The 18,096-nt window shown below is 34.4% G+C and overlaps 1 protein-coding gene across 1 annotated transcript; it reads right to left on the bottom strand.

Annotated features, from left to right (window-relative positions):
• Positions 1–3,522: 3,522 nt before the first annotated feature.
• On the bottom strand, positions 3,523–6,229 carry LOC130956365 (uncharacterized). Its single transcript, XM_057883401.1, has 5 exons — positions 5,650–6,229; positions 4,566–4,643; positions 4,401–4,463; positions 4,247–4,315; positions 3,523–4,156 (listed from the first exon to the last, which is right to left on the bottom strand). The coding sequence occupies exons 1-5, from the start codon at positions 5,959–5,961 to the stop codon at positions 4,004–4,006; spliced, it is 675 nt and encodes a 224-aa protein (XP_057739384.1). The 5' UTR covers positions 5,962–6,229; the 3' UTR covers positions 3,523–4,003.
• Positions 6,230–18,096: the final 11,867 nt, after the last annotated feature.

Raw genomic sequence — 18,096 nt, forward strand, 5'->3', positions numbered from 1 at the left:
TCGTTGGGGTTGGAGGAAGATTGGAAGAAAATTAGGGTTGAGGTGTGGTGAGGTGAGGGACTAAACAAAAGGGGCTGGGGGCTCTGTGGGTACTGATTAGGATTTAGGGCTTTAATCTTAGGCGTTTTCTTTTTTTTTTTTTTTTTAAAGAGCCAAAACGACATCGTTTAGTTTTTCAACTTTCAAACCAAAAATCGTTAAAAAACCGAACGGTTCTCCCAGTTCATCGGTTAACCGCCGGTTCGACCGATTTTTTTACCGGTTTTTTGTCAGGCGATTTTTATCCTTACTCGGACTGGTTAGGTGACCGGTTCCCGGTTAATCTGATTGAACCGGCCAGTCTGGTTCGGTTTTCAGAACCATGCCATAAACACCGGCCTTCGGGGTGGGTCCTAGAGCCTATAGGATTGATTTATGAAATATGGCACAAGTGCACAATCATTAATCACAAGTTCACAACCCGTCCCTATTTTACAAAAAAAGGCAAAATATGACAAAAACGAAGTAGAATTTGAATTATTCTAGTTCGATTTCTCTTGTATTCTAATTTTGCCCCACATATATGCACTTGCCTATTATAATTTGTGCGTACTTAATGCAAGGTTTCTGAAATGATGAGTTACTGTGATCTTAATCTGGCTTGAGTTAAAACTAGGGTAGAAGAGTAACCTGCGAAGATATTCTGATATTTAAGTCAGTAGTATTTTAAGGTGTTATTTGTGAAGTTTTCTTTTTTTTTCGCTATAAGAAAGTAACCAGATGCAGTCGAATTTATCGGAGGATTTACCAAAAGAAACCATCGGTAACTTGTTTATGTCAGATTTAGCGGCAGAATAAATCTGACGGTATAAACCTTGCGGTAACTGTTTACTGATAGATTTTTTTATCCGCTGCTAATTAACAACGAATTTAATGACGGATATAAACTTTTAATTGGCGAAATTCTGGAGCTTATTACCGTCGAATTTTTTCTCCGTTAAATCCGACGGTAATATATTATTTATTATTAATAATTAAATTAATAGTTATCAGTAGATATAATCGACAGGAAATCCGACGGTAAACTTAAATATTAATTTTTTTAAAATTTATTTAAAAATTCAACATATAATTTTAAATATTTAAATTTAATAATTTTTAAACTAAAAAATTCAAAATTTTACAATTTCTTATAATAATTTGTTTATAATTTTTAGTTAAAAGTTCACAAACAAGTTCAAATATCAAAATGCAAGTAAAAAAATAACAGAAATCCCATTTGAGCATGAACAAATGAGAGCAAATCCTTTGGTATTTCATCTTCAGCCTCAAACTCCTCCACTAAGAATACTGCTCCTTTGTAATCCTTTTTTCTCAACAAATTCTTTATTTGTTCTTCATAACGTAATTTCTGATAGCATACTACCTAGTAATAAAGTTTAAGAAACAGAATAGAAAAAAAAATCTTTAATGAGCTATGACAATGAGAATGTGCATAGATGATTATTAAACGAAAAATGTTGCTTGCATTTTAAAAATCAATCCAAATTAAAGTAAGTTAAATAAACCATAAAAAATAAAGTTAGTTTAGTAATGGAACTCAATCAAAAATTCAAATCACAATGCAAAAGAAAAAAAGAGCACAATGAGATAGAGAGCACAATGCAAAGGGAAAAAAAGCAAGCCACAAAATAAATGTGAAAAAGAGACTAATCCATAGTAGATATATACAAATACTCAACATGCTGGACTTTAAATCGAAGTATAAAATATACATCGGTCAATGGATGAGTTAAAAAAAAAAAGCTTCAGTTATAAAGCATATATATGTCAATAGATAACGTAAAAAATTTCTACAAATAGATTACTTTTACTCTACACAAACTTGTTACTTGTTACTATTAATACTGATTTTACATTCTGTTTATTAATACTGCTTGTTTCTATTAATACTGTTCATTTAATTGCAGGCCATGTATATAAAAAAACTTTCATACAAGATGATTCTACAAATGAAATATTCAATAACAAAATCAGCATAAGTGCTTATGAATTGACTAACAAACAATTGATTAACCACTGTAATAGCAATATATCAGCCTGCTAACATATCAGCCTAACAGCCTAAAATGCAAACTTGAAATTTAATGACTAGGCTGATCTTTTGATGAGCTAGAACCATATATATTTAATGATTATAGTTTTTCTTTGACAATGTTATTCTGTAGAAAAAATAAAATAAACAAAGAATAATTTAGTACAAAGTTTCTAGCTATCTAAGCTATGAATGAAAAAGACTCAACCACGCCAAAGGATAAGAGAATAAACATTTTAATTTTATCAATTAGGCAAACATCAATTTCGATTTCACCTATTTAATGTTAATTGATGAGCTTGTTGAGGACAATCAATTAAGAATCTTCTTTCGATATCAATAAATCAATGCAGTTAAGAACTATGACCCTGATAACTACGATAAACATTAACATTTTATCATCAATCTACAAATCTAGAATCATAATACAATCTAAAAAAACAAAGCAACTAATTAATATAACATGATATAAGGAGGCAAAGAGGTGTAGCGTTAGGGTTTAGCAACTACCACCAATGTCAAAAAAAAAAAAGAAGGAATGAAAGAAGACATACCTATATGAAAGAGGAAGGGTAGTATTGCAGTTGACGGAGGCAAGCGACGGCGGCAGCAAACAACAGAGGCACTAACTCGCATGAGAAAAACAAGCTCCTCCATGACAGAAACAAGCTCCAGGTTAACGCTCCTCAATGGTGACGACGGATGGAGTCGTGGGAAGTGGTCAACGACAGTGAAACGGCAACGAATGGTGGCGATGGGGGCTAACGGTGAAAGAGAAAGGGGAGAGAAGTGAGGTTAATGATGTTGCAGAAATGGAAGGGAAAGATTCGTAAATTTGAATTTAAGGTCGATTTTACCTGCAGATTTACCATCGAAAATCTGTCAGTAACGCACAACTTGTGACCAAAACGGTGCGTTTCATTTAATTACCTTACCGTCAGACTTTCCCCCTAAATCCGACAGTAATGATCGCGCAAATTTTTTTCTCTCTCTAATTATTATTGGCAAATTTACTGTCAAAAATCCGAATCTAACAATAATTTTTTTATAATTTTTTTACCCAACGAATTTATTGCCAAATATGCCCGTAAATCATTTATTACCAAATCCGCTAATATATCCACCATTGAATCAGATAGTATTCAACATTTTTCTTATAGTATTGTTTGTTACACCTTTCCCATGTAACGTTTTAGGCATTTACTGTCTTTAATGCCATGATTTGGCTATATTCTGAGTTATTATAATTTACACCTTTTTAATAGTGTTTACATTAGACTTTAATGAGTTTGTAACGTAATATTATCGATTAATCGTAATCTCGGAGTTATTAATGTTGTCCAGAACACAATCATTAGAATCATGGTGATAATAATCAGTTCAAGTTTAAACTAAAGAATGCGAAGTGGAAACGGAAAATAACCTTAGTGGCAAATTAAAGTTAAAGAGTGGATACTGGATAGCGTGGTGGAAATTTCAAATTTTGTTGCCAAGGTAATGTGATGGATGAACGATTACAAAATGCAGTTTCGTTGAAGTTGGGTCCACCAAAATCGTCGACGAATCTGGCACCAGCATGCATCAATCATAATATTACCCTAAACTCCAACATAGAATGGGCCATACGTCAAATGAGATTTCCTTGTAATGAAAGGAATCCAATTCCATGAGCTTTTCAACGTAACCTACAAAGAATGGTACAATTTTACACTACCCAAAGAATCCCCACACCTTTTAAGAAATCTCGGAATCGGAGGAACCACTTAATGTCCATAACTAACCGAAATACTTTTCCAATTTATGGCTCTCACTTGTTTCTTTCTTCATAAGATTTCTATTGGATTGAGCTTCAAAATGCTCTCTCCATGTATCTGTACATTGATCCAGTTAAGGTGACACTGCAATGTAACCAACTCTACTCTCAACTCATCATTCGTCATCACAGGGCATCATGTTTAGATCTGGAATCAAGAATGAAGCTGCGTGTGATTTGGTTTCAACCAGGGCACCCAAAGAAGGCTTATAGCACTCTTCATCTGATTTTGAACTTGGATTCTTCTGATGTTTTAAGCTCATATCACGCTGAGATGAAATGGAATAGATATTAGGTATCATTGGCATTTTGCACTAAATTAAAATGGAAGAATGCCTTGAATGTTTACTTTACCGCACCTTGATCCTCTTCAGGGTCTCATTTTGGGCTCTCTGGGCTTCAAAGTTGGCATTTAAATGTTCTATCTCCTGATTAATTAATCAGCTTGATATTAGTAACCGCATGCTAATATGGAGATAACTTTTCTTTGACCATGCAAATAAAAAGATATACCTTTTTCAAATAAGTCCTCTCTTTGAGTAGGGAGGTCTCTTGTTCTTTTAGTTCTGCAAAGGTCTGAAAAATATACAATATGTAATGTAATGTAAGACAAGAGAAGAGAATCAAGAGATCATTTGATGAAAGATGCAACAAAAGAAAGGAGGTTCGTAGGTATACCTTTTTTCTTCTGCACTTGCTCGTTGGGATAGATGAGTTGACCGTGTATCCACTTGTGGCAGTAGTCGTAGCTGTACCCTGAAATTCAAATGGCAACAAGTGTTATGACACGTGTCCTGTGAATGAGAAGGACGTGGTTGCAAAGATTGCCATGTATTCGGGGAACTTGGTTTTTTTTTTGCGTATGGCAATGCCACTACATTCTACACCTCATTGAAGAAAACGGGGGTGGGGGCCACCTCCTAATCCTTAATGCTAAACATGTTAATTAAGGGGCACCAACTTCAACTACCGCCATTCCTTCTCATCAATATACCATCATCCCCGTGATATTCATTTATACCCCCCCACTACACCCACGGGTACACCAAGAACCAAACCTACCTCTTCTTCCACTCCACTCCACTACAATCCAATCCACACATAATAACTAAATCACCCTATGGAAGGGTCCCACACAGTGAGATTAAGCATTCTAAATTAGTGAGAGTTAGCCCCAATTAGGAATCTATTTTTCCAGGTCAAATGGAAAACTGTGTCAGCGGAATCTTACTTGGACCTAGGAAGGGTGTTTCGGTCAATCAATAATCTCAGACGCCGGCGCTAGCCACTCCCGTTTCATCCGCTGACCACCCCCGAGGGCATTTCCGTCAACCTACTATTTCTTAATTTTAGATACGAAGGAAACAGAAAGCAACACATTTCCGTTTTAGAAAAGAAACACGGCAAACGGGAGCTATCTGCCACGCCACGATAGGCATCCTTCTCCATCCGTAATCCGTATCTCATTCTCAGAAACATAAATTGTAGTTTTTTAATTTAAAGTAAAAATAAAAAATAGAAAGGGAAAAAGAAAATAAAGTGGAGGTGAGTTGACAGATTTGCCCGGGAACTCGAAAACGATGCAAGCGTTCGGGAACTGACGGAAGGGTAAAACGGTAAATATAAAAACACCAAAAGGAAGCGTCATTCAGAAGACAAGAAAGAATGTCTGATGACGCCGCCAGATCAACCGCCGTGAGCTACCGTGTGCGTCACACGCACGCACATAGATGAGAGTTGAGAGAAAGAAGACGAGAACTACCTTGGATCTGGCGACGTTGTTGCGGGTGGAGTCTTCGTAGCCGTCGGCGGTGCCGCTCCAAGAGAGAGGCGTGGTGGGGCTGCGTCTGGTTGAAGCCGCGGCGTCGCAGCAGCGCGACGTAGGAGGAGTTGTCCTTGACCTAGAGCATGAACGCGGCTGCCTGAGACCCCATGTGAAGGGGAGAAGCTTAGAGTTGCTGTTGTTCTCGTCGGAGAGGGAGTTCTTGAGGCGGAGGAGAATGTTGACCACAAGGGTGTCGTCGGTCATGGCGGTGGTGACCCACTCGTCCTTGGCCATCAACGTCATCATCATCACTCAGTGTTTGACGATGGCAGAAGTCATATACTAAAGAGAAAAAGGAAGGGAGAGCGAGAGCATGAGTGAGAGAGGAAGAAAGAAGAGGTAAGGGGAAGAAAAGATGAATAGAAAAGGAAGGATAGATTTATATATATGAAAAGAAAAGAAGAGACACTAATAATAAAAATAAAATGATTAAAAAAATAGTAGTAGTATGTGGTTATGTATGTCATGTTATGTATAAAGGAGAGAGGTGAGGGTTATCGTGTGGCGTTGAAGAAGAATGATGAATGAAAGAGTTAATATTCGTTTTCGTCGACCTTAATTAGTTAAAAGCAGAGCAAAGAAAAGAGTTTCAGTCTTGGAGTGAGTGTGACAACCGTAGCCTCTCTTCACTCTTTCTCGCGCTTTTCCACCTCAGGGCCCACTATTTCCCATCTAGCAGTCTACACCCTTCCCTTTTATTTTTTTTAAATTGCAAAAAAACAGAATATTTTTAATAAAAAAATTAAAAGTTAATAATTAAAATAATCTTTGAAAAATACATCCATCTCCATTTTCGTCCTTGGAAGAATAAATTAATCGAATTCGTCATCGAAAGATAACTAACTTATCACGTTCATTTTTCTATTATTTTTTTCTAACAGTACTAACCAAAGTTACGAAAACCGAACCGGTCATTAAATTGGTGACAGGTTCAATGGTTTAATGGTTCAACCGAAGTTCAATCGGAGTTGAACCAATTTCATTAAATATATAATAAAATTATTAATAAAAATCCAACTCTCTAGTATGTGAATTTTTGTAATTTCTATAAGTTAATCAAGTCCCTTTGCAAAACATCCAAAACATGTACCCAATCTAAGAATCATAAACATAATTCAACCAAATCATATGAAGTCATATATCAAATTCAATACAGAATTGTGGCAATGCTTTTATTTTGAATCAATAACATCAAAACAACAATTCACCAAAACAAATACAACACGTTGGATTTAAAAATCAATTTAAGTCGAATTAATAAATTAAACAATTGAATTTATGACTCAATCTCAGCAGAATTAATTCAATATGAACAAATTGAATTCAAATAAAAATTCAAAACATTAATATCTCAAAATTCAACAGAATCATCAATAATACATCATATGTATGTTCAGAATAAATTTCAAATTTCAGAGGGATAGAGTCAGAAAAACAGAATCAGGGAGTGTTAAAGACTGAGACTTGAGACTTGAGAGGGTTGAAGGCTTGAATCAGAGAAGAAGAAACTTGAGAATTGAGAACTGAGATCTGAGACCTGAGAGGGTTAAAGCAGAGACTAAGACATAAGACACGATGAAAGGTAGTCACTTTTACTTCGAGACTCCACGCGAAGAAGAGAAGCAACGATGGTGAGACACGGTTCGGAGCATAGAAGCAGAAACAACGCCAACGAGGAAGGGCGAAGGAGGAACGACGAGGAAGGGAGAGCGACGACGACCCACGGCGAGGAGCAGCGAAGCGGCGCGACCCATGGCGATAAAGCGAGCTCGGACAGAGAGGGCGACAAGTAGAGAAGGGGTCGGCGATGAGTTTAAGCTCTGAAATGGGGTGGTGGGTGGTGGCTATTGTTAGAATTCGAAGAGAGGAGAGGATTATGGGTGGGACTAGGGTTTTCTGGTGGGTATGAGTGAGAGAGAGAGACAGAAAGAGGTGGGGTGGGGATTGGGGCCTTTCTTTTGGTTCAGCTTGTTTACGTTCGTTTGGCCTTTCTTTTCTATTTTTTTTCACCTTCAAAATGACGTTGTTTAGTAGTTTAATTTCAAACCAAATACCACTAAAAAACTGGATGGTTCTCTCAGTTTACCGATTAACTGTCGGTTCGACCGATTTTCTCACCGGTTTTTGCCAGGCGGTTTCCGACCTTACCTGAACTAACTAGGTGACCAATTTCCAGTTTTTTCAGTTGAACCGACCGGTCCGATTCGGTTTTCAGAACCATGGTACTAATAGAGAATGATGTGGCAGTTACCTTTTTTTGTTAAAGCCTGAAACTAGGCAAGCCCAAATCCGGAAAAACGAACCCTAATCACTACCTGACCCGATTTCCTACTAAAACTCCCTTACTGATCGTCTTCTCCTGCTCCTTCATGGTGGAACACTGCGCCAATTCTCTATAGCAAAGGTTATGCTACCACTACCTCGGTTACGGTTGGTCCTGGCGCCACTGATGATTCTACTTTCATTGCCTCCACCCATGTCTCTACTCCCCCTACCGACGCCTCTGCTCGCACTGCTGTTACTGACGCCTCTGCTGCCTTCGCTGACTCCGCTTCTGCCGCTGCTGATGCTGGTGTGACCTCCGAAGTTGACCCTCTATCTCCGCTTCATTTCTGCTGTCACACTCACACAATAGCTATGCTTTGAGCTCTTCCATGCGAAGAAGGAAGAACGATGAGGCAAGTGTCTTGTGAAATACCCCAAATGGAGATGACACCATTGTCCTAGTCAGAGACGACAGATTCGAATTGAAGCTACTCAAGGGGGTGGTGTGAGCCAATTCGAGAAGCCAGATTTATTATTACTGCTTGTCTTGTTCTCTTCTGGTTCTGCCTAACCCCACTTCTTCATCTATATATCCGTTTCTCTTTGATAAATCAAGAGAAGAAAGGGACAACTTCCCAATTGATGAAACAGAATTCTTGTTGTTGGCATCATTAATTTCACGATTCATTGCTGTGTTTGACCAAGTATCCATGAAAACTTTTGATTTATCAGATTGAAAAGTTTCCATAGGAACCAGAATAAGGTTAATAGAAGTTTGAGAGCGCTTGTTGTGTTGTTGATGCACATTCCAAACTCCAGAACGGACACACTAACAATACTCTATGACTACTCTAATGGTTGCAGATGATATGGTGATCTTCTTCGTCTTGGTGATGGTAGATCATGGGTTAAGAAAGCAAAGAGTGAGAGTGAAGAAGAATCTCCGACTGTTTTGAGGGTAAAACGACGTCATTTAGCAAGTTGTGATGTTCCTTCACGTTTCAAGTTAGCAAACCGTTAACGGTAGTGTCAAGAAACTAATGGAAGGATGAACGTGACCAAATTGGTTATCTTTCGGGGATGAAAATAGAGATCGATGTATCTTTGAGAGACTATTTTGACTATTAACTCAAAAAATAATTACTATTGATTTAAATATAAAATTTAATTTTTAAGAAAAATGTAATTGATGGTAAAAAATGGATTTTTTTTATTATCAGTGGTTTTGACTATAAAAATAGTGTTTCGACTATAAAAATAGAAATAGATAAGTCGAAGTCGAAAAAAGATGGTACAAAGAGCGTTGGGTTGAAAGGGTAGTTATTTATTTTCTTTAATCATCATGACTTGCTACTTGACCTTCAAATTGAGTGGAGGATATGGATGCAAAATTTGAGCAGCAAATTAAAGAAACATAGAACTTTGGAGACCAAGAAAGACATGAATATCAAAATTTGGGGGTCAAAATTCTTTACGTTCAAGGTAAGGTCATAGCTGAGGAAAAGGAGGAACTAAGATAGTAGATAAACATGCTCCATAGCAAGTCTATTTTCATGATCTATAAATAGTAAAAATTCAGAAGAGTTTAGAGACTTCAATCATAAACACTAGATCATCACACAAACTCATAAAGCAAGTGCATGTCAATGTTAAAAGTCAATTTTTAACTTGTTTCCTTTTGTTTATTTGGTTCAGTTTCATTTAATTTCTTTGAATTTTGTTATTTCTTTGTTTAAATCAATATTTGGTTCTTTCTCCATTTAATTATTTATTCTTTTATTGTTTATCATAAAATTTACTACTAGCAATTTTGACATAGATTATCTTGACACTAATTAAATAATTTTTTTGGTCGAACTCACTATTTTTTAGAGAAATTGTATCTATTTCACGATACTTATATTTTGATACAAATTCGTTTCGACATCACCTGTCTAAATCGACAAAAAAAAAACGAGTAAAACAATATCACACAAGTTCCTTTCAATTGTCTAATTTAAGTGCGTGTTTGGATTATAGTTTATCAAACTGGAGTTTGAATAAAAGTTATTTTATAGAATTGATTTTGAGTAGAAGTAAGTTTGTACCAACATGATTTATGTTTGGCAACTCTATACTAAAATTGATTTTAATAAAATAAATATTGTTTGAATAATATTAGTTAAAATTACTTTTAAATAGATAATTACTAAAAAGGACATGATATTAAATTATAATATTATTTTTTATGCATGTTTATTTTTTATACTTTTTTCTAATATATTTTTTATATAGTATATTTTTACTATTCTTTTTTGTTCTGCTATAATCTTTTACTATTATTATTTATAGTTAATTTTTTTGTTTAATCTACTTTATCTAATGAGATTAATAAATCATATTATAAAAAAATACACAAAAATTATAAAAGTGTATAATGTCAAACAAAAATTAATAAAAAATAAAAATAAAAAATAAAAATAAAAAATAATAGAAAAAAGTTCATATAAAAAATAATAATAAAAATTTCAAAAATAATAAAAATTTCATAAATAATACAATAACATAAGGATAAAGTTGATAAAAAAATAAATATTCAATATCAATGGCTAAAAATTCGATGTGGTTAATGCAAAATCACTTTTGTATTTATAAAAAAAAATTAGTCAAAACAAACAATGAAGCTTTTAAAAAACTGAAACGTATTTTTTCTCTTCTAATGTGTTTGCCAAACATATCCGGATCTAATTTATAAAATGACAATGGACTGATCACTACTGTTCAGTGATTTTTATAGAGCTAACACAATGTTCACCATAAATACACACAAGATTCTCTCATTGTAGCTTAATGACACATTGCAGATTTGTTTGGCAATGAGACTTGAATCACTCTTGACTCACGCCTATGTTTGATCGTGTAAGTCAAAATTATGTAAGGATATAGAGAACAAAAAAAAATTTGTGAAATAAATAGGGAAAAAAAGCTGAAAAATGATCTAAAAATTATAAATAGAGAGGAGGGAGACAAGAAGTGAGAATATAGAATGATTAGGGGAGGAAGAGTGCATGACAAGGTTCCTTTCGGCGAGTTCACGCCTCCCCTAATATTGCCATTAGGATTTGCACTAACCCTATGTACCCATTACACTTTCTTTGTTTTTATAATTAGTAGTTAGCTACCCGATTTTAAATCCAAATATGAGTCAATTGATCTTTTGTTTGCTGAGTTTGGACATCTTTAAAGGCTGAAGCCGAGACCACAGGGTTTCGGAATAATAATAATAAGAGTAATATTAGGAAATTAAAAAGGTATTAACCAAAAATTAGTCAAAATATTTTTTGTGAATTCAAAATTTCTACGAGTTAATATATATGGATGTTTCTTTTATTAAGTATCAGAATATTTTTTTTTTCATACTAAATAGATGTTCTTTTATATATTTTTCGAATTTTTTTGTATTGTAAATGTGAATGCCTCTATTTCTTTAAGAATTTTATTTTTTTTTAAATTTTATAGATATTTAATTATTTTTGCTAAAATATAATTAGATGTTTTTTTTGTTAAATATTAGGATGTTTTTTTTAATGAATGTTTTTTTTATATTTCTGTAATTGTGTAATTTGTAGTCTCTTTAATCATCAAAATTGTACTTAATATCCCAAAACGCAGAGAATAATATCGTGATGATAAATAATTCTTTTAAAATAATAAAATTTTATTGAAGATAAAAATATTATAAATGGAAAACAATGAGAAGGGAAGGAAGAATGCAAGCAGCCAAGCAAAACCCAAGAAAGTACCCAAAAAAAATAAAATGCACCAAAAAATAAACCCAAAAAAGTTTCCCAACCCTCTAAATTCTCAATTCTGTGTACGACTGCACACCATTTGATTGGCCTCAACTCACAAACCCAACTTTCCAACTGCTAATGGCCTTCCTCTGCTGACCACCCGCGGCGCTGCATGCTTCATGTCCTTCATCCGTAACCACGACGGAGTCTTTCACGGTGGCCCCACCATCGATCACCACCTTCCATCAAAACGTAAATTTGAAGACTCCGGCTCCCTTCCAATCTGGTAAAGACAGTTCCGACTGGAAGCGGAAGCGATCGGAGGAGTGGGTCACGGTGGAGAGGCGGAGAGGGCCTGACGATAAAAGAGAGGGTTGTGTGTGTGATTGTTAGAGGTGAGTAGGTTAATGTGAGAGAGAAGAGGAAGGTTTTTATAGGTTTTAATTAGGTTTAGTTAATCAAATTTAAATTTTTTAAATTTTGAATTTAAAAAATTTAAAATTAATTATTAATATAAATTAATGTAATTTTGTTTAGTTTTTGGCTAATAATTTTTTGGTTCTATATACTTTTTCTAATAATAATAATAATAATAAGATTAACTTGGTATAGAAAAAAAAAAGTTCCAACTTTTAACCGAGAGAGCATAAAATTCATACAACGTGAAATATACTTTCTGTTCTTTGAATTTGTCTTAGATTTTAAAAATATTAATAAATTTTATTTTGTTTTAGTTTTATTTTAATAAATTTTTTATTTACATTAAACATATTGTTTACAGTTAAATTTTTTAAAAAAAATTTATAATTAATCCAATAATAATATTTAACAATTAGAACTATATAGCAAAATTTTGTAGAGTTTAAATTAGTTTTTATTTGTTCTTCAAGTTATCGATATTGTTCTTGTAATGCTGTTATGTAGGACATTCTATTAATTATTTAACTTTGATTTTATAGTGGGACTACATTAAAACTAAATGAATTTTTTTTAAATTCAAATAGAATATTTTAAACTTTTAAAACTAAAATAAAATTAAGTCCAAATATAAAAGACTAATTTAATACTTTACTCAAATTTTGTATATAATTTATTTATGTTAAAAATTATTTTTGTGAAGTTATTGAATTGATTTTAAGCTAATTGAAAACTTAGCTATTAAAAATATATTTAATGTAAATACAAAATTTTTAAAAAAATTAAAATAAATAAAAAATAAAAAATATTTTTAAAATTTTTAAAAATTTTAAGAGATAAAAATTATATTTTTCCCATTCATATAATAACCACAATCAATCATGCCAATGGGAATAACAAGCTACTACGATAAAGTTCAAAACTAAGATATTATTGCATATCACCAATTTTATATTTAACAAATTAACTTCTACTTAGGCCACCAGAGGTGGTCTAGTGTTTTTGAGTTGTAAGTATGAAGTTCAATCTAAGTTTAAATTTTGGATTTTTATTACGATACTCTTTATATATATTTAGCGTGGTTGAATACTAGGATGACATGTGGTATCATGCTGGTCCTTAGGGAGCAGCTTGCAGGGCTCGCTGAACATGTAACAGAGCTTGGTTGACGTTAATTAAAATAGAAACAGAAAAAGCCCCGTTGGTTTCCATAAAATGATGTAACGATTACCAATGTTGGGCTCCGTTAGATATAGTGATGATCTTCATATGATTTGGGGTTCATGGCCCATTTGATTGATTCATAAAAGAGGATTTGGTGGGTCTATCAATGGAGTTTTTGTAAACATAGACTATTTTAGACTCTTGTGTTTTTGTTATTTTTACAAATTTGTATGTTTACTATGTTTTTAAAAGCTTATGTATACCAAAATTTAAATTCTTTTAACATGAAACTCTAATTTTTAATATATTCATTTAAAATAAATTAGTAAATACAATATACCAAACATATTAATATTGAAGTAAATTTTATGGTGCAAAAATAACATTTTTTCTACAAAAAGTCAATGTGACATAAATTTAAGAGTGACTCCTATCTTTTATTATTATTGCTTCGTTCAAATCTGACATACAAATGTATAAAAATTCAGATTTTATATTTTCTAATTAAATACACTGATTCTAATAAAACGTTAATTATAGATATATTTTTATTGTATTGGGCCAAAAAAATTTTGGACTATAATAGATTGCTATTAAAAAAACATATTTTATTGTGTTTACTTTATCAATAAATGATAAAACCGAGTTCAATTGGGGAAGAGAGAGAGAGAGAGATAATAATTTCTGTATATTGATTCAGAAAGAAAAATTGAGTAGAATAACTTACAGATTGCCTACTATTTATATTACTAACTTATCCCTAATTCCTAATTTAATTTAAAGCAATTAACTAATTAAGATAATGATACCCTGACTCAGCAACACTAATTTCTAACAGAATTTGTTATACAAATTTTGTTATACAATCAATTTCAACTTGCCATTATAATCGAATGCATTTTCATCTCCATCATCCTCCCTCAAGTTAGAAGTACTTGAAACCTGTCCAGAGCTGAAAACATTATCATCTTCATCATCCTCCCTTAAACTTATGGCTACATTTAAAATCTGTTCAGATCCTCCCTCAAGTGGGGTATGCAAATCCAGCATGCCCAACTTGAAAGTGAGCGCTTGAAAAGGACCGGGTGCCAAAGCTTTGGTGAGAAGATCAGCTGTTTGATTAGCTGAGTTAATGGGCAGCAACTTCAATATGCCAGCTTGCGCCTTTTCTCTTACAATGTGACAATCCACTTCAATATGTTTGGTGCGCTCATGAAACACTGGATTGGCAGCAATGTACATGGCTGATTGATTATCACAATAGAGATTAATAGGTTGCGGATGAGGAAGTTGGTAATCATGCAACAAATACAATAACCATTGACCCTCTTTTGTTGCCTGAGCCATGGCTCGATACTCTGCTTCCGAAGAAGAACAAGCCACAATCGTTTGCTTCTTACTCTTCCAAGAGATGAGAGAAGATCCCAAGAAAAAACAATAACCTGTCACTGATTTTCTAGAATCAGCACAGGTTGCCCAATCCGAATCAACAAAACCAGAGAGACGAAGAGCATTTTGGCATGAGAAGAACAACCCTTTCGCAGGAGCTTGCTTGATGTAACGAAGGATATGTAGAGCAGCCTTGTAATGTTCATCAATAGCACAATCAAGAAATTGGCTAAGCTTTCCCACAGCAAATGCAATATCTGGCCGTGTATTAGTCAAATATAGTAACCTTCCAAGTAACCTCCGAAAACATGTTAGGTCCTCAAGTTTCGTGCCATTCTCTTTAGAAATTTTACCATTATAAAGCATAGGAACACTGGCTGGTTTCGCCTCTAACATCCCATACTCCTCAAGTAAGTCAAGTGTGTACTTACGTTGATATAAGGCAATACCCCGGGAACTACGTGCCACTTCCATACCAAGAAAAAATTTTAGCTTTCCCAAATCTTTGATGCTAAACTCAGCATCCAATGCTGTCTTGATAGCCTCAATTTCAACCAGATTGTCTCCAGATAAAACTAAATCATCCACATATACAAGAATTACAGCCAGGCCATTATTAGTGTGTTTGGTGAAGAAAGAATGATCATGGCTTGATTTGATGAAGCCATGCTGCTGAAGAAAGCCACTGAGACGCAAATTCCACTGCCGGCTAGCCTGTTTGAGACCATACAAAGACTTGTCAAGCCGACAAACTGCACTATTGGGAACAACAAGGCCTTGCGGAGGAAGCATGTATACTTCTTCTTGTAACTCACCATGCAAAAAAGCGGTATTTACATCCAGCTGGTATAATTCCCATCCTTTGGCTGCTGCCAAAGTGAGTAGAAGTCTCAATGTAGTGAGCTTTACAACCGGACTAAATGTATCAAAGTAATCATAGCCAGCTTGTTGACTAAAACCTCGAGCCACAAGTCGAGCTTTATGCCTTTCAACACTTCCATCGGGATTGAATTTAACCTTGAAGACCCACTTGCAACCAATGGCACGCTTTCCCGGAGGCAAAGAAGTGATTGTCCAAGTTTTGTTCTTCTCAAGAGCGAGTAACTCCGCACTAATTGCATTTCTCTAACACTCGTGTACAACAGCTTGTTCATAAGTCTTTGGCTCAATTGTGGTAGTTATAGCAAGGGAAAAAGCTCTATGGATGGGAGAGAGCCGCCCATAATCCACCATTTGAGATAGTCCATATTTCCGTGAACATGATTGGACATTAGAGCAACCTGTATCAACCAACATGCAATGATAGTCTTGCAGGTAATTAGGTGGCTTTCTAATGCGGGTGGATCTTCTAGGCTGAATATGATGGGATGAACTAGGTTGAGATGCATGAGGATGTGAAATTGGTGTACTATGGGATGCATTTGTGGGCTCATGATGTATATGTTGAGACCTCAAGTCATGCAATTGTGGCGGACAAGATGTATAGGAATGTAATGGGGATGAAGGATATTGCAAATTCAATGAATTATCAACAAAAGGATCAATGTCATCAAAATGATAAGTAACGTTATGCTTGGGAGCAAAATCAGCTTGACTTTCTTGAGGAATTGTCTAAGTGGATTTATATGGAAAACAATGCTCATAAAATTCTACATTTCTAGACAAATATGTTTCCCTAGTGTGAAGATCAAATAGAACATACCCTTTAGTGCCGGTTTGATAACCAAGAAATACACTTTTTCGTGCCCTTGAGTCAAATTTTTTTCTTCCTTGTGAAATAGTGGATGCATAAGCCAAACAACCGAAAATTTTAATATGATTTATGTCAGCATTTTTGTTAAATAAAACTGCAAAGGGGGTTTGATTTTTCAAAACTGGACTTGGTAATCTATTTATTAAATGTACAGCTTGACCAATAGCATAATTCCAAAAACACTGTGGTAAACCAGATTGAAAAAACAATGCCCTTGCAACATGTAGTATGTGTTGATGTTTTCTCTCAACAATACCATTTTGTTGGGGCGTTTCAACACAAGAAGTTTGATGAATGGTGCCATGTAAATTGTAAAAAGAAGTGATTTTAAACTCAGGACCATTATCCGAGCGAATGGTCTTAACTTGGGTTTGAAACTGAGTTTTAACATAGGTTATAAAATTTTGTATCAAAGTGCTTGCCTCTGACTTTAACTTCATGAAATAAACCCAAACAAATCTTGTTTTATCATCCACAATTGTTAAAAAATATTTAAAACCTTGTAAAGAAACTGATGCTATAGGACCCCAAATATCCATATGCAAAATATCAAAACTGTTTTGGCTTCTTGATTCACTAAGAGGAAATGGCAAACGCTTTTGCTTTGCAAAATGACAAGAGTCACAAGGTATATCATATTCAATTTTATTGCACTGTATAGAAGGATAAATTTGTTTTATTATTTCTAATTTGCTTTGTGGTACATGGCCTAGCCTATAATGCCACAAATCATTATTTGAAAAATTTGAAAAACATTGATTTTGTGCAATTGTATCTGCAATTCTAGTATTCAAGCTAAGTGCTATACTTTTGCTGCAATTTTCTGAATTTGCTGTATGCAATGGATGTCCTAAATACTTCATATCTGCTGTCTCTAATGTTGGAATGCCTAATTGAGATGGTGAATGCATCATGTACAGCCCTCTTTTTGCTCTAGCTGTGCCAATCATCTTCAAGGAATTCTGGCTCTGTATCTCACAATATTGGTCAGTAAAAACACATTGACAATGCAAGCTTTTTGTAATTTTGGATATGAAAATTAAATTAAAGTTGAAACTTGGTATATACAGCACATCATTGAGATAGAATGTGTTTGAAAATACCACAGTTCCACTTATTCGTGCTGTTGTTTCTGTCCCGTTTGGTAACTTGACCAGAATTGGCCTAATATGCCTAAAAGTAGTAAAACAATGCATTGAGTGTGACACATGATCTGTGGCACCTGTGTCTAGCACCCAAGAGTTTGAAAAAAAAGTTTTTACTGACAATAAATATGCAATATGGGAGCTCATGCAAAGTGTATAAGTCTCTAAGATTATACCTCTCTTTTCTGCATTGGTGTGGCAGGTGTCTCTCATATTTGCTCCTTGACAAGGCTGTGTACACTCCTGTTGAAGAAAGGTAAGCAGTGCGTTTCTCAAATTCTGATTAGACAAAGATTGAACATCACTCTCCTTCTCTTGTTTCTCTGTACAACCACTATTTCCTTCAATTTCAGTAGCTATCTGATTTGTCACAGCTGCATTGTTCACTTCCCGTGATAATTGTTGCCTTTGGAGGTGGAGTGGGAACCCATATTTGTGGTAACAAGTATCCACAAGGTGCCCTACCTTATGACAATAT

The sequence above is a fragment of the Arachis stenosperma genome, chromosome 10 (assembly GCF_014773155.1).
Source record: "Arachis stenosperma cultivar V10309 chromosome 10, arast.V10309.gnm1.PFL2, whole genome shotgun sequence".
In the NCBI taxonomy this organism is placed as follows: domain Eukaryota; kingdom Viridiplantae; phylum Streptophyta; class Magnoliopsida; order Fabales; family Fabaceae; genus Arachis; species Arachis stenosperma.

Excerpts from the sequence above, each read along its gene's own strand:
- LOC130956365 (XM_057883401.1), bottom strand. The coding sequence starts at position 5,961 with ATGATGATGACGTTGATGGCCAAGGACGAGTGGGTCACCACCGCCATG. Across the intron at positions 4,464-4,565 it reads GCAAGTGCAGAAGAAAAAAG|ACCTTTGCAGAACTAAAAGA; the intron begins GTATACCTACGA and ends TATATTTTTCAG. Across the intron at positions 4,316-4,400 it reads AGAGGACTTATTTGAAAAAG|GAGATAGAACATTTAAATGC; the intron begins GTATATCTTTTT and ends TTAATTAATCAG.